The sequence below is a fragment of the Apodemus sylvaticus genome, chromosome 21 (genome assembly GCF_947179515.1).
Source record: "Apodemus sylvaticus chromosome 21, mApoSyl1.1, whole genome shotgun sequence".
Lineage (NCBI taxonomy): Eukaryota > Metazoa > Chordata > Mammalia > Rodentia > Muridae > Apodemus > Apodemus sylvaticus.
The window spans coordinates 4810759-4837633 of record NC_067492.1 but is presented as its reverse complement, the minus strand read 5'-3'; the positions used below and the strand labels follow the sequence as shown (position 1 = coordinate 4837633).

General features: G+C 48.4%; 1 protein-coding gene across 1 annotated transcript in view; it reads left to right on the top strand.

Annotated features, from left to right (window-relative positions):
* Positions 1–10440: 10440 nt before the first annotated feature.
* The window catches only part of Cog2 (component of oligomeric golgi complex 2), a 28634-nt gene continuing 12199 nt past the window's right edge, over positions 10441–26875 (top strand). Inside the window, exons 1-9 of the mRNA XM_052166594.1 lie at positions 10441–10585; positions 14736–14897; positions 16406–16471; positions 18228–18308; positions 19056–19159; positions 21447–21555; positions 22239–22418; positions 24338–24462; positions 25310–25436. Of these exons, the coding sequence (XP_052022554.1) occupies positions 10514–10585; positions 14736–14897; positions 16406–16471; positions 18228–18308; positions 19056–19159; positions 21447–21555; positions 22239–22418; positions 24338–24462; positions 25310–25436 (1026 nt within the window). The 5' untranslated portion in view covers positions 10441–10513. The remainder of the gene's footprint in view (positions 10586–14735; positions 14898–16405; positions 16472–18227; positions 18309–19055; positions 19160–21446; positions 21556–22238; positions 22419–24337; positions 24463–25309; positions 25437–26875) is intronic.

The following is a 26875-nucleotide window of genomic DNA, read 5'->3' as shown; positions in this document are numbered from 1 at the left end:
TGTGGCCATATATTGCAGAGCAACAGCACATGAGAACCAGAGGTCTGAGTGCCCAGGGCTGAAGGGGAATTTCAAGGGAAGCCCACAGGCAGGACCCCATGGGGCTTTCAGCACCCAAGGCAGAGACAGAAGCTAAGGAGTATTGTTAGGAAAACGGAGTCACGCTGAGTCAATGCGCAGCCCGAGAGTGCATGATGCCCATTGCTACAAACATCAATGAGCAAAGACAGGAACTGAATCCTTAAGTTGTATACTGAGAGCCAGACATCCGAGAAGGCAGTGCACCAGCACCCTAAGAACAGCCTTTCATTTCATGTCCAGCCAGCAGGCTGTCAATCATGCCAACGTTTACTCTTGACCCCTGATCAGGGGTCAGCCAGGGCCCTGAGCATCATGTGCTGGGGCTTCTCTCAATGTGTCTCCTACACATCACCATCATGATTGATCCTTACTTTGTGTGCAGACGGGTTTTCATACTCCTACTTGCTCAATCCAAGGCCGCTGTGCCTTGGAATCCTCCTGTATTGCCACCAGGGATTAATATGGAGGAGTTAACTTGGGACAAACAGACATATTTACGTTGTCTACGTACTGATTGCCTCCTCTAACACAAAGAACGAATGTGTTCTATAACAGCACAATTCCTGTCTGTGCCTCTTGTCGCCTCTCCTTAGGTCAGATGATTTGGTGTCTACAACACAGAGACTGGGTTTGACCAGCTCATGCTTACCAGTGATGTTAGACAATTGTTGTAGAATAACACCACACAGGAACCTGATACCTGTGCCTATGCCAAAAAGATAATGTCTGATTTCAGCTGAGGCCAAATCTCAATGGTAACACGTTCACCCAGCATGTATGAGTTCAAGCCTTAGCACCACACTTAGGTTCAGATTTAGGAAATATGAAGAACCGTGAGGCTGGATCCTCTTGGGTAGTTAACATTAATGAACCTCACTGGCAGTCTAGACACAGGGACAGAGAAAGGAGGAAATCATTTCAAGGGGGTGCCTTTCACCCCAAGGAGGGGGAGTTACTGTCCATTAAAAGAAGCTGTTGACTACTTCTCCATTGATGCCGGCGCTTAGCTCACTTTCTCCTTTTTATTTAGCCCAGGTCCCAAGTCTATAGGGTGGGACCCAAGTCTATAGGGTGGGACCCAAGTCTATAGGGTGGGACCCAAGTCTATAGGGTGGGACTCAAGTCTATAGGGTGGGACCCGTCTATATAGGATGGTGCCACACATTTGGTGGGTGCTCTTCCTGCATCTCTTAACCTTGTCTAAAAACTCCTCACATGCCCAGGGCTTTGTTTCCTAGGTGATTCCTAGACATTGATGATCAGTGTTAATGAACACAAGATTGAAAATATTATTTTATCAAAATAATATAGAAAAAATAACTTCACTGGGATAAAATGTTCTTAACATAATTAGAATTTTTAAAAGACACTAACAATCTCTATTCCAATTATTTCATATACTATACCACACAGACTCTGAAAAATATAAATCGAAATTGCTACTTGTGGGTTTTTCTATTGTGTATAAAAATATAATAACTTGATAATCCCCCAAAACAAAAAATTATTTTAATTTAAAATGTCCATCACCTGAATCAAAGCATTTCAGCATTTGCAACCAAACTTTCAACCTGAACACCTAAGAGATGCAGACACTTTTATGTTGAGGCCCTTGATCCACTTGGACTTGAGTTTGGTGCAAGGTGACAAATATGGATCTATTTTCATTTCTTTACATACTGATGACCAGTTAGACCAACACCATTTATTAAAAATGCTTTCTTTTTTCCATTTTATATTTTTGACTATTTTGTCAAAGATCAGGTGTCCATAAGTGTGTGGTTTTATTTCTGAATCTTCGATTCTATTCCATGGATCAACCTGTCCGTCTCTGTCCCAATATCATGCTGTTTTTAATCATTATTGCTCTGTAGTGCAGCTTGATGTCAGGGATGGTGATAGCCCCAGAAGTTCTTTTATTGTTAGGAATTGTTTTTGCTGCCCTGGGTTTTTTGTTTTTCCATATGAAATTGCTCTTTCCATGTCTTTGAAGAATTGTGTTGGAATTTTGATTGGGGGGTTGCACACTGAATCTAATAGAAGAGAAAGTGGGAAAGAGCCTCTAACTTATGGGCATGGGGGGAAGTTTCCTAAATAGAAATCCAATGGCGGGGCTGGAGAGATGGCTCAGCGGTTAAGAGCACTGACTGCTCTTCCGAAGGTCCTGAGTTCAAATCCCAGCAACCACATGGTGGCTCACAACCATCCGTAAAGAGATCTGACGCCCTCTTCTGGTGCGTCTGAAGACAGCTAAAGTGTACTTACATATAATAAATCTTAAAAAAAAAAAAAAAGAAAAAAAGAAAAAGAAAAAAAAGAAAGAAAAAAGAAATCCAATGGCTCAGTTTCTAAGATCAACAATTCATAAATGGGACCTCATGAAACTGCAAAGCTTCTATAAGGCAAAGGTCACAGTCAATGGGACAAATTGGCAACTTGCATACTGGGGAAAAAAATCTTCGCTAACCCCACATCTGATAGAGGGCTAAAATCTAAAATATATAAAGAACTCGAGAAGCTAACCTCCAAAAAACCAAACATGGTGTATATATCTAAACAGAGAATTTACAACAGAAGAATCTCCATTGGCAAAGAAGCACTTAAAAATATTCAAAGTCCTTAGTGACCAGGGAAATGCACATCAAAATGACCCTGAGATTCTACCTTACCAATCAGAATGGCTAAGATCAAAAACTCAGGTGACAGCACATGCTGGCAAGAATTCAGAGAAAAAGGAACACTCCTCCATTGCTGGTGGGATTGCAAAAAGGTCCAACCACTCTGGTAATCAATCATCAGAAAATTGGAAATAGAACTACCTGAAGATCCAGCTATATCACTCCTGGGTATATCCCCAAAAGATGCTCCAACATATAACAAGGACACATGTTCCACTATGTTTATAGTGGCCTTCATCATGATAGCCAGAAGCTGGAAACAACCCAGATGTTCCACAATGGAAGAATGGATACAGAAAATGTGGTTCATTTACACAATGGAATACTATTTGGTTATTAAGAACAAGGACATCATGAGTCTTGCAGGTATCTCAGACCCAAAAGGACATGCATGGTGTATTCTAATAAGTAGATATTAGTCAAAAAAAGTACAGAATCCAATCCACAGAACTCAAGAAGGTTAACAAGCCAAAGAGCCCAGGTAAGGATGCTTTAACCCCACTAGGGAGGGAGGAAAGCAGAGGGTAGAAGGAGGGAGGGAACAGGATGGGAGAGGAAAGGGGGAGGGGCAGGAGGGCAGGGGGAAAAGGGAAAATCATCAGGTTGGGGGAGGAGACCAGGAGTGAAGCCCTGAGGGCCAGCAGAATGAATGGAAATATACAACCTCAGGAGGTAGGAGGTGGGGGGACCCTCTAGAATGCACCAGAGACCTGGAAGGTGAGAGAATCTCAAGACTCAAAGGGAGGGACCTTAGATGATGAAATGCCCAACAATGGGGAGAGGGAACTTGTGGAATTTGCCTCCAGTAGAAAGACAGGGCATCTCAAGGCATCTCAAGGGAGGCTCCGAGGCCTGATACTATTACTGATGCTATGATGTATTTACAGACAGGAGTGTGGCTGCCCTCTAAAAAGCAACTGACTGAGACAAGGCTCTTGAGTTTTGAAGGCAAATGAATGGAACTAGAAAATATCATCCTGAGTGAGGAATCCCAGACCCAAAAGGACATGTATGGTATGTACTCAGTATTAAGTAGATATTAGCCAAAAAAAAAAAAAAAAAAAATACAGAATGCCCAGGATACAATCCATAGAACTCAGCTGACCAAGACAGACAGAGATACTTACAACCAATCAATGGTCTGAAGTCTGGGACCCCTGTGGCTGAGTTAGGCTGGGAGAAGCTGAGGAGGAAGACTGACCCACAGGAAGACCAGCAGTGTCAACAAACCTGGACCCCTGAGATCTCTCAGACACTGAACCACCAACCAGGCAGCATACACTAGCTGGTCGGAGCTCTCCCCCACCCCACCCCCGACACATATACAGCAGAGGACTGCCTGGTCTGGCCTCAGTAAGAGAAGATGCACCTAACCCTTGAAAGACTTGAGGCGCCAGGGAGTGGGGGTGGGGCTGGCAGGGTGTGTGGGGGTGGGGTTGTGTGGATGGAGTGGAGGCATTCTCTTGGAGATGGGGAAGGAGGAATGGGACGAGGAACTTTCTGAGGGCAGAAGGGGAGGGTGATAACGACTGGGCTGTAAAAATTAAAGATAATTAAAAAAAGGATAAAGAATCCTTGTTTATCACTTAAAAGAGATGCAGAAGGGCTGCCAGCACTGGCATCCTCTAGAGGGCGTTTACCTGAAGTGTAGCCTCAGTTCATCCTTTGGTACCAACCAGCCCAAGGCATGAGCTGGGCAGACCCCCATCCTGCTTGTTCTCTGGCAAATCGTTTTGTTAGTTTATGATATTTTTTTTTGAGACAAGGTCTTTCTCTGCAAACCCAGGATGAACTCGAATTCACTATGTGACTCAAGTTGGTCTGGAACGCCCCAATTTTCCTGCCCCCAACTCCTGAGTCCAAGCGTGTACCAACACACAAACACCCAGCTTCAACTCTGCCAGTTTTCCTGACTATACATAGAGTCAGAAGCTCTGAAGTGGGGCTCACACAAATGTATCTCTGCACAATATTCTTCAGGGAGTGTGTGTGGGATAGCTCAGCATGGCAACTGCTGCCTATTTTAGCTGCTGTCCTGTGAGAAAAGGAGGGCAGAGAGAAATACAGGAGTTCCTGGGAAAACACACAGGGTCAAGACAAGTCTAATGACCAGCAGCCTGTCACCCCAGCTACTTGGGAGACTGGGGCAGGAAAAATCACAAGTTCAAGGCTACCCTTGCTACATAGTGAGTTCATGGTTGGCCTTGGGAATTTAGTACAACTTTGTTTCAAAATAAAAAATGAGAGCTGGAAAGAAGAGCACTGACTGATCTTCCAGAGGTCCTGAGTTCAATTCCTAGCAACCACATGGTGGCTCGCAACCATCTGTAATGAGATCTGATGCCCTCTTCTGGTGTGTCTGAGGACAGCTACAGTGTACTCATATGCATAAAATAAATACATCTTTAAAAAATAAAATGAAAATAATAAAATAAATAAAAAATAAAAATTTTTTGAGGAGGTGGAGAATAGACCAGTAGCTAAGAACATATAGTTCTCTCCACAGAGGACCCAAGTTCAGTTCCAGGGCCCATGCCTGACATTCACAACAGCCTGTAATTCCAGCTCCAAGTAGATCTGATGCCTCTAGATCTCAGTCAGTGGGTACCTGTATTCATGCATACACACATACACTCACAATTAAAAATAAAATACTTTTTTAAAAGGTAGAGATACAACTGATGATATAGTTTAGTGATACAGCACATAAATTCACAGGAGGCTTCATTTAACCCCTATTGCGTGAGTTGGGTGAAGACCTGGTAGGATACAGGAAAGACTTAAAATACTGATTGGATGAATCCTCATGGGATTCCCGAGTCTTTGTACACATGGGAGGTAAGAGTGATTTTTCTCCCCCTAGTAACCCCATGTGGTGGTTTGAGTGGGTTTGGTCCCCATAGATTCATGTGTTTAAATGCTTGGCCATAGGGAGTGGCACGGTGAGGAGGTGTGGCCTTATTGGAGGAGCCATGGCCTTGTTAGAGAAAGTGTATCACTGGGAGGTGGGGCTTTGAGGTTTTAAATGCTCAAGTTGTGCTCAATGTGAAACACATCCAGTCTCCTCCTGGCTGCCTTCAGATCAAGATGTAGAACTCTCAGCAACTCCAGAACCATGTCTGCTTGCACACTACCGTGCTTCCTACCATGATGATAATGGACTGGACCTCTGAATCTGTAAGCTACCGCCAATTAAATGCACTTTATAAGAGTTGCGATGGTCATGGTGTCTCTTCACAGCAGCAAAACCCTAACAATGACACCCCACTTCGCTGATTTCCTCAAGGACACTGAGGTCAGGCTACACATCAGACTTTGGGGTGGGTATATGATCCCTTTAAAACTGGAAAACCCTTGGTCATCAGCAGTGAGTAGTCCTCTAGTTCTGTGTGGTGATGACCAGAGAAAATGCCCACGTGAGTTTCCTGAGTGTGATATTTCACTTTGCAATTTTTGAGTGTTCAGCTGCAAACCTGCCAAAAACGGGAAGCCTATAAATAGGGCAGAGTGGGAAGAAAGAAATGGGACTTGTCACAATGCCACTGGAAGCAGGGAACCAAGAATTTTCCAGAGATGGCAAGTCGAAGCAGGGTGACTGTTTACTTAGAAGAGAAGTAGCAGGTGCAGGCTTCCTAAGAAAGGAAGAGATCAAGGAACAGAAGTACACTTAACAAGACAGGAAAATGTGTCAGCATATAGTATAAAGTCTCCCGAGGAAAGATGTAGATCAGAGATGGGACAGGAGACAGCCACTTACCGCGTCTGCCAAAGCTCTGGTAACTTCATATTCATGCCCTAATTACTTTCTTCAAGTGCTGTGAGAGAGGCCTCGTTATTACTAGAGATAGTGTTGTGTCCATTCATTTTCTTGTTGCTGTGGCCAAATAGGTAATAATAAGAAACTAAAGGAGGAGCTACAGAAGCTCAGTTCATCTTCACAGGGAAGGTATGGCGGCAGGAGCCCGGGGCAGCTGGTCACATGACATCCACAGGAAGCAGAGGGAGATGAAGCCAGTACTCAGCTTGCTCTCTCCTTTCTAGTCAGCTTGGGATCCGGTGGGATGGTGCCACTCACTAGTCCATGAGGGTGGTTGAACCTCAGTTAACCATCCCTAGAAACACTGTCACTGTCACGCCTGGAAGCAGGTCTTGTAGGTGACTACAAATCCAGTCAAGTTGACGATGAAGAATTAACCATGTACTTAAATATGAAGAAGGAGACGCATATCTAAAGAGTAGGCACCAGGAAGTGGGAGGCTGGCATGACCCCCTCGTAGCTGCCCACGGCAAGAGGAATGAGGACAAACAGCAGAGATGCGGCCAGCTTTGGAGAGAGGCTGTCCACTGACCTCTGAGGGGGTGCCGCATGCACTGTGTCACACAGTAGAAAATGGTCATACCAGTGGAGTGTCGGCTGAGTGGATGTCAAGACCGTGCTCTCGGGCAGGTCTTGCCTCTACCCTCTCCCGCTGCACTGGGATTCTTTAGCACTGCTGCTAAGTTGATCTGCTGCTCCTGCTGCGGTGTTGTATTGCGACAGATTGACAGTCCACATGATAGGTTCTAGGCTTCGCCCTGCCAGATTCTGGGAAGAGAAGAGACACCAGGACCTTGGTCCATTCTACTCTGCCATTTGTTTTAGTCAAGGTTTCTACTGCTGCTATGAAACACCATGACCAAAAGCAACTTAGAGAGAAAAGGGTTTATTTTACTCACAGATCCATATAACAGTTTATCATCAAAGAAAGTCAGGGTAGGAACTCAGACAGGGCAGAGACCATGGAGGGATGCTGCTTACTGGCTTGTTCCCCATGACTTGCTCAACCTGCTTTCTTTTAGAACACAGGATCATCAGCCCAGGGATGGCACTGCTCATAATGGGCTGGGCCCTATTCATCACTAATTGAGAAAATGCCTTAGAGCTGGATCTCATGGAGGCAATTCCTCAGCTGAGGCTCTTTTCTCACTGATGACTCTAGCTTGGGTCAAGTTGACACAAAACCAGCCAGTACAGCCGAACCCTCGTCAGCTCACACACATCACTGTTAAGCCACAAACCTTTCGCTTTTTTCATCCCCAAGATCTCACATTAAAAACATAAGTAACTTTAAGTGCCCTACAGTCTTTACAAATTCCAACATTAAAACTTCAGTCCCGCCAGGCAGTAGTGGTGCACGCCTTTAATCCCAGCACTTGGGAGGCAGAGGCAGGTGGATTTCTGAGTTCGAGGCCAATGTGGTCTACAAGACAGAGTTCTAGGACAGCCAGGGCTACACAGAGAAACCCTGTCTTGAAAAACAAAAATGAAAACAAACAAAAAAACAAACAAACAAACAAAAAAAAAAACAAAAACCCTTCAGTCCCTTTAAAATATCTGATCTCTTTTAAAATTCAAAGTCTCTCCACTGTGGACTCCAGTAAAATACTTTCTTACTTCAAGAGGGGAGAATCAGGGCACAGTCACAATCAAAGCAAAACAAAATTAAACTCCAACTGTGCCATGTCTGGGAGCCACTCACGATTTTTTGGACTCCCCCAAGTGTCTTGGTTCACTCCTCCAGCTCTGCCCTCTGTAACACACACACACACACACACACACACACACACACACTATCTTGTAGGCTTTGGCTGGCTCCACTCCTGCTGCTATTCTTGGTTGTCCTTCCATGATGCTGGCATCTCCAAAATGCCAGTGGTCTTTTGCTGCAACTGGGCTATACTTTGACCAATCACCTGTTGGCAGCTCATGTTTCCAAGTCTCAACTTCAACTGCCACCGAGGCTGTGCCTTCAATAATGGCCTCTCCTGGCCTCTCACAATGCTAAGCCTCAGCTGCTCTCCATGACCCCTTCATGTCTTTAAAACCAGTACCACCTGAGTGATTCTTATACCAAATCCAACTGCCAGTGTGAGGTACAACCTTGGCCACCTTTGAAACAAGCTCTCTATGCTCTCAGAAAATGTTTCCCAGATTTCACCTCAGTGATGCTGGTCTCTTCTTACTCACCACTAATTTCTTAGCTCCAGCTAACCAGCATCAATAGTCCTAGTAATGCAAAGTTTTTGCTTTAGTAAGTCTGGTATCTTGTTAATCACAGCTGATTCTTCAGCCCCAGCTAACCAGAACCATAGACTTAAAATAGCCAACAGCCCTGATAGTCTTTAAACGTCCTTCTGAAACGTCAACAGCCAGGCCTCCATCTTCTGCCTGCTCTCAACAGTCTAATCTCCCAGGCCCCTACAGAACATCTTACCGAGTTCTGCACACTCGATGATTCTTGTAGTACAAAGTTACAAAGTCTTCCCACAATCCTCCCCAAAACATCACTGAAGTCAGGTCTGTCACAGCAATACCCCATTCCTGGTACCAACTTGTCTTAGTTAGGGTTTTCTATGGCTGCAACAAAACATCATGACCAAAAAGCAAGTTGGGGAGAAAAGGGCTTACCTGGCTTACACTTTCAGATCACAGTTCACCCATGGCTTGTTCAGCCTGCTTTCTTATAGAACCATCAGCTCAGGGCTGAGCCCCACCCCCATTGATCACTAATTGAGAAAACGGCTTACAGCGGGATCTCATGGAGGCCTTTCCTCAGCTGAGGCTTCCTTCTCTCTGATGAGTCTAGCTTGCATCAAGTTGACGTTCAAAGTCAGCCAGTACACCTCTGAATCCCTTCAGCAATTCCAGGATTAGCACACTAGGCTGTACATGTTCGGGTTGCTTTCTTTGATAAAGGATGGATAAATATGTCAGAAGGAAACGGCAAGTTCTAGGTCCGTGCTTCTAGGACTCCCAGGAGTTTCCCAGGAGTCTTTGTGTCTCTCTCAGCCAGCCAGTGGGTACTTCCAATTTGTCACTCGGAATTATAGTTGGAGGCTGAAGGCCACATCTCTGAGATCAATATCAGCAGAGAACTGTTCACTTTGTTAGATACGAGGATAATATTTTGAGTCGGCAAGAAGGGCTTTGTTTGTTCTTTTGCAGGAGGAATCGCTAAATAAGGTGTTGGTGAGGTGTTCTAATTACTTCCCATGACATCCATGATGGTGGTGGTGCCCTGGGTGGGGAGGACCTGGAGACAGGCTGGGGTTACTAGAGCGTGGTCAGCACATGGCGAGTTCATGTTGCCTAGACTTGTGAGGGTGAAAGACTCGGTAATAAGAATAAAATATTAGCAAGAAAACAAGTATTTCTTTGAGACACACAAGCCAACACGTTAGGGACATAGGCTGCAGTCCCCTTCGTGTATCCTTTCCCATTCTCCAAGAAGGCCTGCCCATCCAGCACATAATCAGACGATGGGAGTCTCTAAATTTTACCCCATCATTCAGTTAGCGAGATGGTTTTCTGTTTGGGCAAAACTGAAATGCAACGGGATCACCTTCCTCTGACCATCTTTAAGGACCATCTTTAAGGACAGTGACATATTCTGCTCGGAGGCGGCAGCTCTGGGACTCTCCCCAGGAGAAAAGAACAAGGCTGTCCAGGTTCTTGACTTTTTTCCTGGGCCAGCCTCCTGGGTGCATGCTCGAGGCTGCAGTACCACGCTCGACTAACCGGAGGCAGCAGCGCCACGTTGCGAGCGTCCTGCCGGAGCGCGCCGCTCTTATCGCCAACAGAGCGCAGCCACCAGCGACGCTCGTCTATTGGCTGCCGCTAGCGCGTTGGCGGAAGCGGAAGTGGAGCTGGGACGGGAAGGGGGCTGGGCTGCCGCGTCCCCTGCTGTCTTGGCGTTGAGATACAGCGGCCGGAGATGGAGAAACGCAGGATGAACCTGCCCACAGGGCCGGACACGCTGTGCTTTGATAAGGACGAGTTCATGAAGGTGAGAGCACCCGGCAGATCGCCGCCGAGTTGGCCCGACGCTGGGACCCTGCGGTTCCTGGAAGCTCGGGCGGGTGTCAGGGACGCGGGATTGGAAGGTGGCGGGGGTGTCCAGCCTAAAATCGCTTTGACATTAAGAAGTGGGAGCCTGACAGCCTCGCCACCCTGCAGCCCAGTAGCAGCTCTGCTTACAAATCCAAAGCGAAAACACTTAGCTGATAGCATTTCACCAAGCAGGCACAGCCTCTGAATGGCGCAGGCTTTGAGCCGAAACTGAAGGAGTTTTGCCTGTTAGTTGCACCTCTCCGCTGTTGTCACTTAAAACAACCCCAAAACATGTTTACACCCAGTTTCTTTCTTGAGACGGGGTGGGGTGGGGGAGTGTTGTTGAGTTGTAGCCCGGGCAGGTCTAGATCCTCCTCTTTCAAGCTTCCCAAGGGCTGAGATGACAAATCTGAGCCAGAAGTGTGTCATTTAACGATTGAGATTTGAAGGACCATTTCAAAGCTGGTTTCAAAGCTGGTTAGGAAGTTAGAAATTCTATCATTTTGGCACATAAAATATTAAGCAAATGAGTGTAAGTCTTACAGGACTGTGAGTGTGTGTGTGTGTGTGTGTGTGGTGTATTTGCACCACTCTGCTCCCTTTCACGTGGTTTTTTTCCCCTCTGATTTAACTGGCCTATCTCTGTTTTGGTATTTGCATTTCATTTACATGACCAAAGAAAGCACTGTGGTTTTGGTGTTTCATTTTAATTTATATGTGACTTCTTTACCAGCCCATATAGGTTTTTATGTGTGAGAGGCTTTTCTAGAGCCAGGGATGAAGGACTTTTATGTGTACGTTTGTCTGCCTTCCTGAGTTTACATGCACAGTGTGTGCAGATGGCCTAGAACTGTGTGCTTGTGAGCTGCCATGTGGGTGCCGGTCGCCAAACTCTGGTCCTCTATGAAAGTAGTGAGCACTCTTAACTGCCGAGCCATCTCCAGCCCCAATAAGTGAGCTCAAAGGGGGTGCTTGAAAGAATGATTCGGAAAGCCCCTGTCCCATCCCGTGACTTACGGATACCTTGGAAAGAGGGTAAAAAGAGCTGCAGGTGCGTGATGGGGGCAGGAGTCTGGAGGAAGAACGCTTGCCCGGGGGTCGCGGCCTGTCTGACTTTAGGTGAGAGAACTTACTGTGTCCCGTTTAACTCGGGCCTCCTGCAGGTCCGGGGCCAGCAGCCTTTCTGTGCTATTGCCTCAGGGTCGGGCCTTGCCTGTGTCCTCCTCACTCACGCCATAGATGGCACAAACCATGAGTAGTTAGTGAGACAGCCTCAGCAAACGGACGGACCGGACGGCCCGGCTGCTCCTCGCTCTTTCACGCAGTCGGCTCTCTGAGCGCGCCACTCAGCAGTTTGTAGTTCTGCTCATGTGACCAGTTCCATGGTAGAGGAAAGGGCATGGAACAGCATTGTGTGTAATGTTGGTTTTTCTAGGTGGAGCCAGACATTACAGTCCTCTATTATTTGTGCTTCGTTTAAAGAAACGTTTTGTAGGTTAGTTTGGTAGCAGAAAAGGTGGGGGGTGCCTGTTATCCAAATTGTATGTATGCATTTGTATTTCATTCAGCATACTTTTCAGTGGCATAGTTGTTTTTGCTTTTACAAGGTTAGGATATCAGACACACATTAGGAGAGTTGCGGCTGCAGGGATGGCAGTCACTTGGTTGGAAACGTGCCATCTTGCCAAGATGTTGGCAGCCTGCTGAGCAGTGCTAGCCGACGACGTTTGCTCATCCATTGACCACCCTACTGTGTCCCGACTACAAGTCTAGATTTGACGAGACAAGGGCAGAAAGGTGTGGCTGGGCTGCTGATCCTGAGGAAGCATGTGCAGGTTCAGAGACTGTGCTTGGTCTGTGGTGGTTGGAGTGTGGAGGAATTCAGACGAGAATTATAGGTGGGACGGGGTGGGGACTGATGCGCCCGAGTGTCATGCGAGGGACTTGTGTTCCACTCCGTGTTCCTCATGAAGCTGGGACCTTGGGCACGACAGCCTCAGGCCTGCATCTGTTGTGTGTGTTCCCTCCGTGTGGCCACTACGGCCTGACCCTGTCCTGTGCTGTCAGCTGCCCTGAGACGCCACGCCTCTACATTTGCAGGCTCACAAGCTTGATTGTCCCTTCCTTTTCTCTTCCCACAGCACACATACCCAAGTCCCACTCTGTTCTCTCTCCTTGCCTGCTTCTAGTCCTCTTCTCCCTTCCCTCTGGGTTAATCCCTGTCACCACAGTTTCCGACTGGAGAGTTGTTATCGCTGCCTCACTGTGTTCTGTGCTCAGTCCCAGGACCAAATACCTGACAGAACGCGATTCAGAAAAGGGTTTGTTTCAGCTTACAGTTTGAGGAGTTACATCCAGACCACCATGGCAGAGCGGAATGGTGGCAGAACTTAAGGCCGCTAGTTGAAAGTGGCGGATGCTAATGCTGAGCTCACTCTGTAGAGACCGCCTCACAGAGGTGCCCTGAGATTTGTCTCCAGAGTGACTCTCAGCCTGTCTAGCTGACAGGATCAACCATGGTGCTCATCTTCCCCCGTGACATCACAGCAGGGCGTCCCTGCCCCTCCATCCCCTCACAGCACTGGCAGTCACCTAGACACTCCTTTTGCCCGACCACACAGACAGGAAGCTCTTTTCCTTTGCTCTCCTTTCCTTTTTCTTTTTAAACAGTAATTTGCTGTCTAGCCCAAGCTGGCCCTGAACTCTTGATCCTTTGTGAACTAAGTTACTACTGATTTTTAGCTTTTTGGCTATGGACAAGGCTAGAACCAAGTTACTTAGAATATCTTTGATTCTACATTGAGTAGCTCTGCTGTGACAACAAGCAACCCTAAATACAAGTCACTTGGAATAAGACACTTAGCTCCCTCATCAGATGTCTCGTCCAAGGTCATATACCTGCTTGTATTTGGCTGTGGTTGTGGGCCATGCTCTCCCCCAGCATCTGGCTAAGGCTGCAGAGGGAGAAGCAGATGGCTTTTCTGTGGGTGGCTGCGATACTTTGGTTTGGAGAAAGTCTTTTTGTCTAGACGATCATGGTGGGTATTTGGTTGGCTGACTGAAGTGTTAACTGGTACCTCAAGAAGTGGTGTGCGCAGACCTTAGTGTTTTAGTTTAAGATATATGAGTATCCATTTGTTCTTTGCTGCCATGACCGTGAAGTCACTCTGCTGACTCCATTTCAGTATTTGTCTCTTCCGTGCTCTCTTTGTGTCTCTCAGTGGCAGGAGAACCTGTGGACATTTTCAGAGGCTCTGCTGCAGAGTCTTCTGGGTTTGTGATTTTTCCCACCCCATCCCGCTGGGTTTACATCAGCCTTACGTGATTCAGTAAAATTGATCTTAGCAAATTGCTTGTTTGCAGACTTTCCAAAGCTCTGCGTTACTTCTCATGAAAAGGATTACTTCTTTTCAGTCAAACTCTTGATTTATACACAGTTAACGGGATTGTGCAGTCATAGCATGCGTTCTGGGCCTTAACAAGTTTGGGAACGATTACACTTGAACTGTTACACTAGATGGAGCAGGTCCACCAGTAAGAGGCTCAGTCACAGGTGAAATAGACAGTGACCTGCTAGCTGTGGTGTGTCTGCCTCCCGGGATGCTGGGAGGAGGAGGTAAGATCCTGGGACGTGCTGGGCGGGCGCCATTCCTGTTCCACGGAAGCCCATGCTCTGGACACTTGAGTGCACACTCAGTGTTACAGAACACACAGGAGGTGTGTTGTTTTCTGGGAGAAGTGTTAGGTGCGTGTATGCAAGTGTGCATGTGGAACACAATGTCAAGTGCATATCTTGTAAAGCAGGAAGATTTCAATTTCTTTTTTCTTTCTTTACTCAGTTTCATAGTCTATTGGATTGAATTTTTTACACTGAACACTTAATACTTTTAAAGTTAAGGAAAGAAAGCGGTTTTTGTTTTTAGAAGAGCCTTACTAGAATTGTGTCCATTTAGAACCTTAAGTTCCCTGTAGAGTGAGATCACAAGGAGGCTGCCCTTGGCCCTCGTGGGCACCTGAGTGAGGGATGGGCCCCATGAGTGTGTGGTAGACTGTCCCTCTCCTCCTGTGTTCATGTGTCGTTAACTTGGCTTTCCGGCTCGTTCCAGGAGGATTTCGATGTGGACCACTTTGTGTCTGACTGCAGGAAGCGGGTGCAGCTGGAGGAGCTGAGAGATGACCTGGAGCTGTATTACAAGCTGCTGAAGACGGCCATGGTGGAGCTCATCAACAAGGACTACGCAGACTTCGTCAACCTCTCCACAAACCTGGTGAATAGGCCCTCTTCCTGTGGGCTGGTTCTTTCAAGTGCAGCGCTGTGGAAACTGTGTAGTTTCAGGGTTTAAGCACTCAGTGATGTCAGTCACTCAGAGAAGAACTGAGCTTAAGCACTCAGTGATGTCAGTCACTCAGAGAAGAACTGAGCTTAAGCACTCAGTGATGTCAGTCACTCACAGAAGAACTGAGCTTAAGCACTCAGTGATGTCAGTCACTCAGAGAAGAACTGAGCTTAAGCACTCAGTGATGTCAGTCACTCAGAGAAGAACTGAGCTTGTGCAGCGTTCTTGATTTTAGTTCTTGCTCACATAAGACGGTGGGATTTTATGATTTTCTTTCTGATTTTTGGCTTTCCTGAGATGGACTGTTGTGGCTGCTGTTGCTGAGTCAGACTCTCTCTGTAGCCCTGGCCGCCCCTGGTGCTTACATCATGCTGGTCTGGAACTTAGAGGTCCACCTGCTTCTACCTCCCAAGCACTGGAGTAAATGTGCCACCGTACCTGACTTTTGAAACAGGATCTTAATCTGTTGTCCTGACTGTCCTGGAACTTAATGTGTAGCCTAGGCTGGTCGCAAACTTGCACAAAGTTGCCTCTTGCCTCTGTCTCTGGAGTGCTGGGTTACAGGTGTGCATCACCATGCTCAGTGTGGCTAGATTGTTCTTGAGTTGGTGTTGGGTGTTGGCTGTGAGTGTGGTAAAGGGAAGGGCAGCAAGAGACCATCTTTGTTGGGTGCTGACAGGTTTGCAGGAAGTCCCGTTGGTTAGGCTACTGTGTCAGAGCACATGACAGCCACTCTTGGGGAGAGCCTACTCACTGGCATCACACACACACACACACACACACACACACACACACACACACACACACACACACACACACACACACACACACACACACACACACACCAGTAGGGAGCGGCAGTGCTGATCTGCAGGAGGCTGGCCTTCATGAATGTGAGGAACCTGCCAGGGACTGGTTAGAGCAGTGTAGGAACACCTGATTTTAATATTCTCAAACTATTTAAGTGTTTGTTCTAAGAAATATAGAAAACACAACCTCTAAGAATCTTAAGAAACATGAAAATGAATGAACTGTGTTTGCTTTGTGAATGTACTATAGTTATTAAGGTGACTGTTCCAATAGACTTAGAAACTCAAAGATTATTTTCCTGTGTATAATTTGGATTTTCCTCAAGAGTTATCAGATTTAGGTGAGATGTTCTTTATTAGCACCAGCCAATTGGAAACCATCATGTTCAGAAGACAGTCACTACCCTTGCTGTGGCCAGGACGTAGCCGTGAACACTTGTCCTCAGCTCACCCCAACATCACAAAACCCCAAATCTTCCAAAGATACTTGTATGTAAGGAGGCTTGCATGACTTCCTTCTTCTCATGGTCTTCACGGGTAGCCATAGTCTGCCAAAACTGGCCGCAGGCACTTAGACTGCTACACTGGATTAGGGCCGATGATGTTGAGCTGTCGTGATTTTGCCTCTAGGTTGGCATGGACAAAGCCCTCAACCAGCTTTCTGTGCCTCTGGGACAGTTACGAGAAGAGGTTCTGGTAAGTTCTCCAGCTCTTACTAAGTACTCTATTATAAAGCTCCTGTCTGCTTAGTAGTCCGAGATTCTAGTTTGTCTGTTGGTTTTCGTGGTCAGTAGTCTTAGTTTTCATCTCAAACGTTGCAGATGAATGATTCTCTGTTTTAGCACGTGATGTTACCGTCTGCAGCATGGCTGAGGGCAGTCTTCGAGGACATGGCTTTAAATTGGCTGTGGGGGAGGGGAAGGCTGAAGACTCAGCCTGTTAGTGACGCGCCATCTGGCTTCTATCCTAAGTATTTGTTATGTTATAAGCATTTTCCCAGGTGATAAATGGTATGTGGTTAGGGTCCTAGCCCAAAAAGTTCTTTAAACCCCAAGCAACTGAAGGAAGACACCAATTTAACAGAATACCCCACGCACAAGAATTTAAATGTTTCTCTGATGTATTGAGTAGCACAAGAAAGCTACCGGGGGTGGACTTCTGGGTGAGCATTACAGCAGAGGTTGGTGCCACCCCATCCTTGTCTGCTGGTTCATCCCACAGTCTCAGGTCCCCGGACTGTCAGGCCCTTGGTACTGTGATGTCTTCACATGCTTGGTGTTCTGTCCTGAGGTGACCTGTGTGTGTCACCTTGATTGTGAAAAGCCTTAGACCATGTCTGGACATGTGACATGTGCGTATAGTGTTGGGGAAATGGTAACCATGTCAGGCGTCCTTGAGAGGAGGGAAAGGACGGAGGCCTGCAGTGCCCCTGAGCTTGGCCTCGAGCTCACTAGGGGCTGTGGCTGCTGAGCTACTGCTGGTTCTTCTGAGTTACTGGCCACAGAATGACAGCGAGTGATTCTGTGGCCCACGGCTGGGTTCCACATCCTGTGACCGCCTGGAGCTCCCACAGCCCCGTCTCTCAGCTCTCTGTGGACTCTGCCAGCGGCCAGCTCTCATGCTGGCTTGCCCTCTGTTCTTCCTTCCCTCAGCTCTTCCCTCTGTCCCACCATCTTCCCTGCCACCACATCCCAGACACGTCAGCCAGGCTCTGCTAGGTTTGATCCTCAACCCTATAGCCCGAGATGGGCAACTGTTGGCTGCCTTGTTAGTAGCCAGGATCACAGTACTTTGTAACAGTTAGAGAACTTATGTTTCCATAGAATGTTGGTGATTTCCCCACCTACCCTTGTTTTCACCACCTTCATTCATGGCCTGACTCAGTAGCTCCTGGACGCTGGTGTTTCTGTTCTTCTGACCTCTGTTCTGAGCGTTCCCATTCTACCATGCTTCCCATGTTGCCTGAGAAGATTCTAGTCTGCAGAAGCCAACGCTTCCCCCTCCCCCCCCCCCAATTTCTCCTTCTCTTCAAAGGGAAGCCTGCAGATGCCAGGATGTGCCTCTCCGGAGTGGGGCTGTCCTCATTCTCTCTGGCCTTCCAGGGATCTCCCCCGTGCGTGTTTGCAGAGTTGCAAGGTCTCCCCCATATCACACCCTCTGTAAATCCCAGATGCTCCCGAGCACAGGCCTTGATTGTCCTTCCTCCGCTGCAGATGGCTGCCGTATCTCTTGTATGTCACTTCCCTGGTACTTAGTCTGCTGTGACCTCCGGGAGCTTTGTGTTTCCCTGTGCCTCCATACACTAGGCGCCTTACAGGGCTCACTCCATCTCATGCTTGTAACTTTGTTGATGTCTGAATATACTGAGTCTTATGAAATAGAATTGAATGTGTCCATTTTATAATGTTACATTTAATATTTGCAAAATATATTCTTTTTTATTATTTTCAAGAGTCTTAGGTCATCTGTCAGTGAAGGAATTCTGGCCGTAGATGAACGAATGTCTAAGCAAGAAGACATCCGGAAGAAAAAGGTACGTCATGGTGTCTACCCTAAACCTTGGCTCAGTGCCTTACCAGCACTGTGGGGCCTGTGGTGCCCATCCCTGGGTACTCTGCTGAGGAGAATGCTGACATCAGTGCTTGGGCAGACGGGCCTTCTCATCCCTGGTCTGCCCCCAGGCTGTCCATGCTCGTCCGTCAGGACTCACTGACGGAAGACAGCCTTGCAGGTGTGCCTGCGTGGACATTCGCTTATGTAAATGAGGTCTACAAGGGTAACTTAGCTTAGCACACCGGTTATCCCAGCTGACATGGTGCCCTGTGCACTCTGAGAGGCAGGAGCTCAGTGTGGACCAGCAGCTCCTCCTCCCAGCATCACCTCACTGAGCCCCGTATCTCCCTTTGCCCCGCTATGGATGTTTGTGTCAGCAGTAAGTGTGTTCATTGTCCTGACCCCTGAGGATGTAGGTTACCCTGCTCCTGCCCTTAAAGAAGATGTATATATTGGAAACTAAAATGTGGAAATGCATTTTATGAAAATAAATATAAGGGCTGGCAAGATAGCTCGCCATCCTATTTTGTGATAGAATTTTAAAATTCACTGTAGGAAAGCCATAATTTACATCCTTGGGAATTGAGGATTATGTAAGAATATTTCAAATGTACACTGTTGACCTTTGCCTCTCCTTTATTAAAATGAGGAAATAAGCTAATTAGGATTCAGCAACCTGATAAGTGTTTTATTTTGGTTTGTTTTTCTGCTTGACATCCTTTTATAGATGAGTGTGTTGAGACTTATACAAGTTATTCGATCGGTTGAAAAAATTGAAAAGATCTTAAACTCTCAAAGTTCTAAAGATGTGTCTTCACAAGAAGCAAGCAGGTAAGTGTTTCTGCTGAGTGCTTCACGTGCAGTCTAAAACTTATTTGAGTGGAACTTATTGCTGGAAAATAAAGAGAACATGTGAGTCTAGTTCAGGGTGTGGTGGCACATGCCTGTGAGGCCAGCGTCTGGGAGCCGGGTGCCATGCCGAGCCGGGGGACAGTCCTGCCCAGGCCGTCCTCAGTCAGCCCCTGGCGCCAACCCCCAGCTTCTTCCCTGGCCACCTGTGCTATGACCCTTCCTTACATCCCTGCTCAGTCCAGGGCACAGCCTCAGAACCCGCAGCACGCACCTGTGAGGCCTCTGTGACCTTACAAGGGACACTGAACTGTCCACTGCACATGAGCTCCTCCCCTCAGACTGGGATCAGTGTGACCCACCGAGGCTCCAGCTGCTCCTCAGACAGTGCACTCATGGAGGAGACAGTGACACTTGTATTTGTCCTCGCTCTGCCCAAGGCAGAATTGCTCCACTCATGCCTTTCTCCTTCACCTCAGGACGCCAGTGCTTGTCTTCCCTACTCTCCAGGGTGAAACAGCTCTGCCCCCTTTCCTTCTGTCTGTCATTTCTAGAACTGCCTGCTTCACCCTGGTGCCAGCTTGGCATCTGGGAGGAGCAGTCTCCCACTGTGCACAAGGCTGGCCCTGCAGGCTGATGCGCTGTCATGGCTGCACCTGCCTCCTCTCACTTTCTCCTCCATGCCAGATTTCAGCCTGGCCTCCCACCCTGTCAGTCTGTGAATTCAACCCCAGGCCTCCCCCCCTTCATGCCACAGCTCTCCAGAGCTGCTGGCTCCTGCTGTGGTTCCGTGGCAGCAGCAGGTCTGGGCTTGAGCCCAGCGTCCAGACCCCGACCTTCCTCAGCTTCGTTCGTTCTCCCCTCCCCGTGATGGCCCAGTTCACTCGAAACACATACGGCACGGCAAGCTGGTGTGACACTGTGTAAGAGGAAGTAAAAGTTAAAGTGTGGGCCTCAGTGACATCCCCTCTGTCGTCTTAGAGACGGTTGCTCTCTCCTGCTCTGGAAAGTTTCATGCAGTTCTGAATCAGAATGCACAGACAAGACCACAGACCTTCCCACAGAGCGCCTCCCCTGGCCTCCGCCGTCCTGCTGCAGACCACCCAGCAGGAGCAGAGGCTGTCGGTTGACTGGAGTCCTTTACTGACAGATTGCTGGGTCCTCCGCATCACGGTCTGATCCTCATTACTAGGCCAGTTGCTGGCAGGTTCCCAATAAAGGTGCCAGGCAGTGCCCCTAGGGAAGAGTAGGTTTCCTGGTTGCTACACCTCTGACACTGTGCCTGCCTTGCTCTGTGTCACCCCTGGGAAGTTTGCCTAGCTCAGATCAGCACTTGTCATCATCACAGGGGGAAGGCAGGGGCATATTAGTGAACAGTTAGGCTCAGAGGTATTTAGACCCTAGACAGAAGCAATCCAGGCTCCAGGAAGATTGCTGCAGACACTAAAGACAGGAGCGTCTTCTGGGCAGCCTTTCTCCTCTGTGCTGAACTTGCTTTGATGGCACAGTCCAGGGTCGGGCTGTCCAGTGGCTTCACTGTGCTGGCTCCCATGTCCTTATGCTCGGGACTCTTCCTGGCTCAGCTCCTCCATTAATCCACACTTGTCCCTTGCTGCTCTCCCCTCCTCAGATGGCACTGGTGCTTCCGGGATGTGTTGGAGGCTGATGCTCACATTGTAGTTTGTGCCAGACACTCGCTGAGTGCCTTCTCTGTAGGACCTGCAGCGTACAGGGAGGGCTGTCTTAGCTATTGGTCACATAAGTTTAAGTTAGTATTTAAATTGAAGGGTATTTCAGAGGTTATATTTACTGCTACTAGAAGACCAGCGTCACTAAAAATGACAAAAGTATTAGGGGTTTGAGAAGCATCCGAGGTGATTTAGAAGCAGGGAGTTATGTGGGTAAGAGAAGGCTGAGGGATCACAGAAACAGATCAGAACAGGGGCAGCGAGGGCAGTTCGGAGCAGGCCTGGGAGGGTGGCCTTGGAGAGAGGTGGCAGGACGTGGCATCCTGTGAACCTGGCAGCCCTGAGGCATAGCCTAGCAGCACTGACCCACTGCGGCTGGGATGGTCTGGGCATGCCCACTGGGAGGACACAGAGATGTCACAAAGATTGATTTTGACCTTGTGGCAAGGTGGCCACTGTCTCAAAGCTGAGCGCCGCGGTCTGAAAGCTGAACACTGCGGTTTGGACTCGTATGGCCAGTCGGCTGCCATGCTCTGGGAAGCCGGCACCTTTGCAGCTGTATTCTCTGTTGTCTCTCCCAGCCCACTCCTGACCGGACAGGTTTTGGAGAGAATTGCCACAGAATTCAACCAACTTCAGTTTCATGCTGTGCAAAGCAAGGGCATGCCTCTTTTGGACAAAGTGAGACCCGTAAGTGTGGGTTAGGGCTGGGCTGTGGGCTTCAGGGAGTCTCAGTCAGTGGTTTGTGTAGCAGCGTGCAGCGTGCAGTGCCTGGCAATTGTTTTGAGTTAGAGGATGTTGAGCACAGGCTTGGGGTTTGGCTTTGAGACTTCTCTTTTCCATGTGTCAGTCTCTAGGGACTTTGTGAAAAGACAAGCCACGTGCTCCACGTTGTAGGGGTAGTGCTCCAGACCTGACACCCGCCACGTGGCACAGTTAGCGTTGAGTTCTCCCAGAGACCTAGTGTGGGCGTGGGTGCAGGCGCGGGCGTGGGCGTGCTTGCATATCTGCAGATGCCCACAGAGTCCAGAAGAAGGTTTTACGTCTCCTGGAACTGGAGTTAGAGGTGGATGTAAGTCACACAGTGAGGGTACTGGGAGCTGAACTCTTTAAATATATAATGTCTGTCAGAAACTAATTTACCTCATAACCTCCGAGAAAAGTGACATTTCTCATTCTGATGGTCTCTCCATAAATTCTTCCAGCCAGTGATCTACATGGAGACCAGGTCATGGGAGGAGATTGGCTGTTACCCCAGGCGAGGGTTTCCCCCTTAAATGCCCACATGCTGCCTTCTGTGGGGTACACATGAATGTGTGTACAGCCCTGGAGTTTGGGAGCCGCTGAGTGGGAGCTTTCTGATGTTCCCACAGCGCATAGCTGGCATCACAGCCATGCTGCAGCAGTCTCTGGAAGGCCTCCTGCTGGAAGGTTTGCAGACCTCAGATGTGGACATCATCCGGCACTGCCTGCGCACCTACGCCACCATTGACAAGACTCGGGATGCAGAAGCTCTGGTTGGCCAAGTCCTGGTGAAGCCATACGTCAATGAGGTCTGTGCTGCTGCTGTGCAGGGTACAGCTGGGTACAGAGATGCATGGAGCTCGTGCCTGCCTGTGCATGTGGGGAGGGTCCTGCTCACAGTTAGCCGCTGGCACTGAGTGCGTGCGTGCGTGCGTCCTGATGGATGTTCGTGGTGCAGCTTGGATACGCCTTCAGTTCTGCTGTTGATTCCACCCAGAAAGAAGGCACGTTGATGTGGTGAGCTGTACTCGGTTAAGTCACTAGAAAACAGTTTAACCACCAGTCCTGTGGCGGACTAAACTAACCGCTGGTACAGCACTGGCAGAGTCCAGAGAAGGGAGGTAGGGGAAGGATGGGGAGGATAATTGCCCACAGCTCTTCAGGGAACAGAAGACACAGGTCAAGGCCTGAGAAACGGGCAGGAATTGTGGGGCTGGGAAGGTGGGGACGTTCAGAGGTAAAGGACTTCACCTGTTGGATCAGCTATTGGTAGGGGATTGTGTCCTGCTGGGAACTGTCGGCATCTGTGATGGCAGAGGACTGGCCTGCCCTCCAGCCTGCCACGGTGCACATCTGTCATTAAGTACAGAGATTAATTTTAATCCTGGGCAGCCTTGGGGCTGCTAAGCTGAGTTCTTACCTCGCTCACTCTGCACTGTCTGCGGAGGGAGGAGAACAAACTGTGCTGGCGGTTGTCAGTAGACGGGGCATCTCAGTAGGCAGGGCATCTCAGTAGGCGGGGCATCTCAGTTACAGACAAGCCTGCATGCTTCACTTGTCTGAGCCTGGCGTGCTGGCGTAAAGAGGCATTTGGAGTTTGTGGTGTACTGAGTACACTAGTTCACTTTCTGTTGCTATGGTGAATCACATGATCAAAATTAACTTAAGGAAGAAAGGGCTGTTTTAATGTACAGTTCCTGGGGAACAGAGTCCGTAAAGGCTGAGAGGGCAGTGCATGTTTGCAAGAGCAGGAAGATGGCTCCTCACACCTTTATCCAGTACAGGAGGCAGGAACAGGAGAGAGCATAGGGCTGTAACCCTCAAAGGATGCCCACGGTGAAGTTCCTCATTTACAAGGCTCTGCCTCTGAGAACCAAACACTCAGACATGAACCTGTAGGCAACATTTCTCATTTACAGATACCATTGAGTAATTGTAGCCTCCTGTCTTTTGAAACATTTTAAAAGATTTTTGCTGTATCATAATCTGAGTTTCAGTCTTATAACCAAAAATAAAATATCTGCGTGAAATATATTTTGTCTGCCTCAGACCCTGTCCTAAGGCCAGTATTGATAGGAGAGGCCAGGGCCCGGTTGTGAGGAACTGAAATGGGCCCTGCTCTGACCTAGGCCTGTTCTGGGGGAAGCAGGTTCCTCAGCTTCAGGCCAGCCTCTGCCTCCTAGGCTCCTCCCTCCCGGCTTCAAGTCAGCGCTGGGGAAACGTAGCAGCTGGTTCTGAATGTGGCCAGCGAAGTGTTAACTGTTTAGAAAATATACAGCCGGCCTTCACGTGAGGATCCGCACCTCTAATCTACCAGCACAGGACAGGCAGGGGCAGGCAGAGCTCTGTGAGCCTGAGGCCAGCCTGATTTCCTTACTGAGTTCCAGTCTAGCTACACAGTGAGAGTCTTAAAAAGCAAAAACAAGGGCTGGAGAGATGGCTCAGTGGTTAAGAGCACTGACTGCTCTTCCAGAGGACCTGAGTTCAATTCCCAGCAACCACATGGTGGCTCACAGCCATCTGTAATGAGATCTGATGCCCTCTTCTGGTGTGTGTGAAGACAGCTACAGTGTAGTCACATACATAAAGCAAATAAATACATAAATAAGAAACAAAAACAAACAGTAACAGCTGAACAACAAGCAGCCCAGGTGCCCCCCACCTCTGCGGGTCCGGTTCATGGTTTCCCTGTGAATGCCATTGTGAAACCCTCCCCGTCTGTCTGTAGGTGGTTGTGGAGCAGTCTGCTGAGGCTCATCCCAGCGGCCTTCAGCTCATGTACAACAAGCTTCTGGAGTTCCTCCCTCACCACTGCCGCCTTCTCCGGGAAGTCACGGGAGGAGCCGTGTCAAGGTAAGCTAAAGGCTCGGCCTGAGCTGCACCGCAGGGCTGGCTCGGTGAGCAGGCCCTGTGTGTTGCTGCGCCTGCCCCACTGGCTGGAAGGTAGGTCTGAGCTCAAGTGCGGGATGCAGCCGGGGCCCAGGCTGTCTCCATACCCCTCCATGTTCCTTAACTGTTTGGTCCCGAGCTGCCAGCTGACCTCTGTCATACAGAACCCTCTGTGAGCTTGAGTGTGTGCTCTGAACCTGGTGCCAAGTTTTCAAATTAGAAATCTAACACCTAGTGTAGGACACTACAGAGCAAAGCACACAGACTAACTTAGTGTCTTCTCACATCAGGATTTGTGACCAAATGAAATGTAACAGAATTTCAGGCTGAATCCTCTTAAGAGTGAGAAGCACAGCTGAGTTAGTGAACCTCCAGGCCTTATAGTAGGAAGCTTCTTGACGCAAGGGTTGCTTTCCTGTGGCATAAGGCTGCTGGTTTTGATACTGAGTCTTATTTTGTGGCCCAGGCTGGCCTTGAGTTCTTAACTCTTCTCTCTCAGCCTCCTGAGTTCTGAGAAAGCTGACCTGTACCACTATTAGCTTGTGGCTGTTGTTTCCCAAGCTAAGAGTCCGGGTGGTGGCCTGTGAGTAGAAGAGTTGTATCTGACAGGGTTGGAGAAGTGTGGGGGAAGGGTGAGAGGGGGTGTCAGGGACAGCGTAACACTTAGATGCAGAAGTGAAATCGAAATAATCCAGACAGAAAATATGGTCTTCAAAACAGTTAAAGTAAGATGAGGCCGAGGCTCTTTTTAAACACAGTGGATAAAATAGAAATTGGGTGAACTGACCGATCCTGTCTCCTTGTCCCACAGTGAGAAAGGCACTATCGTTCCTGGCTATGATTTCCTGGTGAATTCTGTGTGGCCAGAAATAGTTCGAGGACTAGAGGAAAAGCTACCCTCGCTCTTCAACCCTGGGGACCCTGATGCCTTTCACCAGGTAATGGCTTGTCATTTGGAAAATACCCTGTGCCTCGGGAAAGTCACAGTTTGATTGAAATAGTTTCAGACTACTGAAAGACAAAACTGATTGTTGACAGGGTGTTTTTATTGGACACATACTGCTTCTCTCAAGTGTGGATATGATACTTGGAGAAATAAGAATGCTCTTATTTTATCTTAAGATTGTATTTCTATTTATGTGTATGTGTGAGAGATGGGTCTGTGCACTTGAGTGCAGTGTACAGAAGAAAGTGTCAGGTCCCCCAGAGCTGGAGTTACAGTAGATCGTCAGCCTCATGATGTGTGTGCTGGGAACCAAACTCAGACCCTCTACAAGAACCAAATGCAGGGGACTGGAGAGATGGCTCAGTGGTTAAGAACACTGGCTGCTCTTCCAGAGGACAAGGATTAGGTTCCCAGCACCCACATAGTGGCTTACAACTGCTTATAGCTCCAGTTCCAGGGGATCTGAAGCCTCTTCTGACTTCCTCAGGCACCAGACATGCAAAAGGCACAGACATGCACACAGGCAAGACATCCATGGCCATGGAAAAGAAAGAAGGGAGCAGTCTGCAGTTAACTGTGAGCTGTCTTTCCAAGCCACGTTCTCATCCTAGATTCATAATTCAATCCAGAGGCTGCTGTGTATAGATACACACAGTAATTTCTACACTCCTTCACAAAGTCTTAAGACTTCACAAAACCAGTATCCGTGCAATGGTTATCCATGAGAATGCAGCTGTGGGCTAGGTAAGAGCTCCTGGTGTGGGAGCACGAGAAGCTGACTTGTGATCCCAGCACCTCCCTCATGTGTGGCGTGTTCCGTGTGGAAAGGAGCAAACCGTGAAAATCACAGGAGCCACGTGTGTGCTTGCCGCCGCTGTAGTTGACGGCGCTGCACCACAGGGCTCTGAGCATGGCAGTGGCCGCCGAGCCCTGCCCGGGTGCTTGTTTCTGGAGCCTGGTTTGGCGGGCTCTTTCCTCATAAGCGGTATTTATTTAGTTATGTGCTTTAAAGGTGTGGCGTGGTGTGCGCTGCTCCTCTCTGCCCCGGTTCACGTCTGCTCAGCTCCCCCTCTCCTTTCTTTCTCCTTCTTTTCCTGCCCTTTAGTAATGTAGGCTTTGGAGGAATTTGTCCTTTATACTGATTTTTTTCCTTCTTCAGAGGCAGGTGTGTCCTCCCTCTTCACTCAATAAACTTACAGGGGAGCTCTCGTTCTGTGCCTTCTTCCTCAGTAGGACCTGAGCTCCCGGCACTGCTCCCTGCCACTTCCTGTGTGATGGGGTTTTTAACTAGCACTTTCTGGTGTTTGGAGACATCACTCTGCAGTCCTCTCCCTTCTGTTGACTGTCGCTCCCTGAGGGATGTCAGCACTTTCTTCCGCTTCTTCCTAACTGCAGTCCTTGAAGGCTCTATAGCAGCAGTTCAAAATCTGT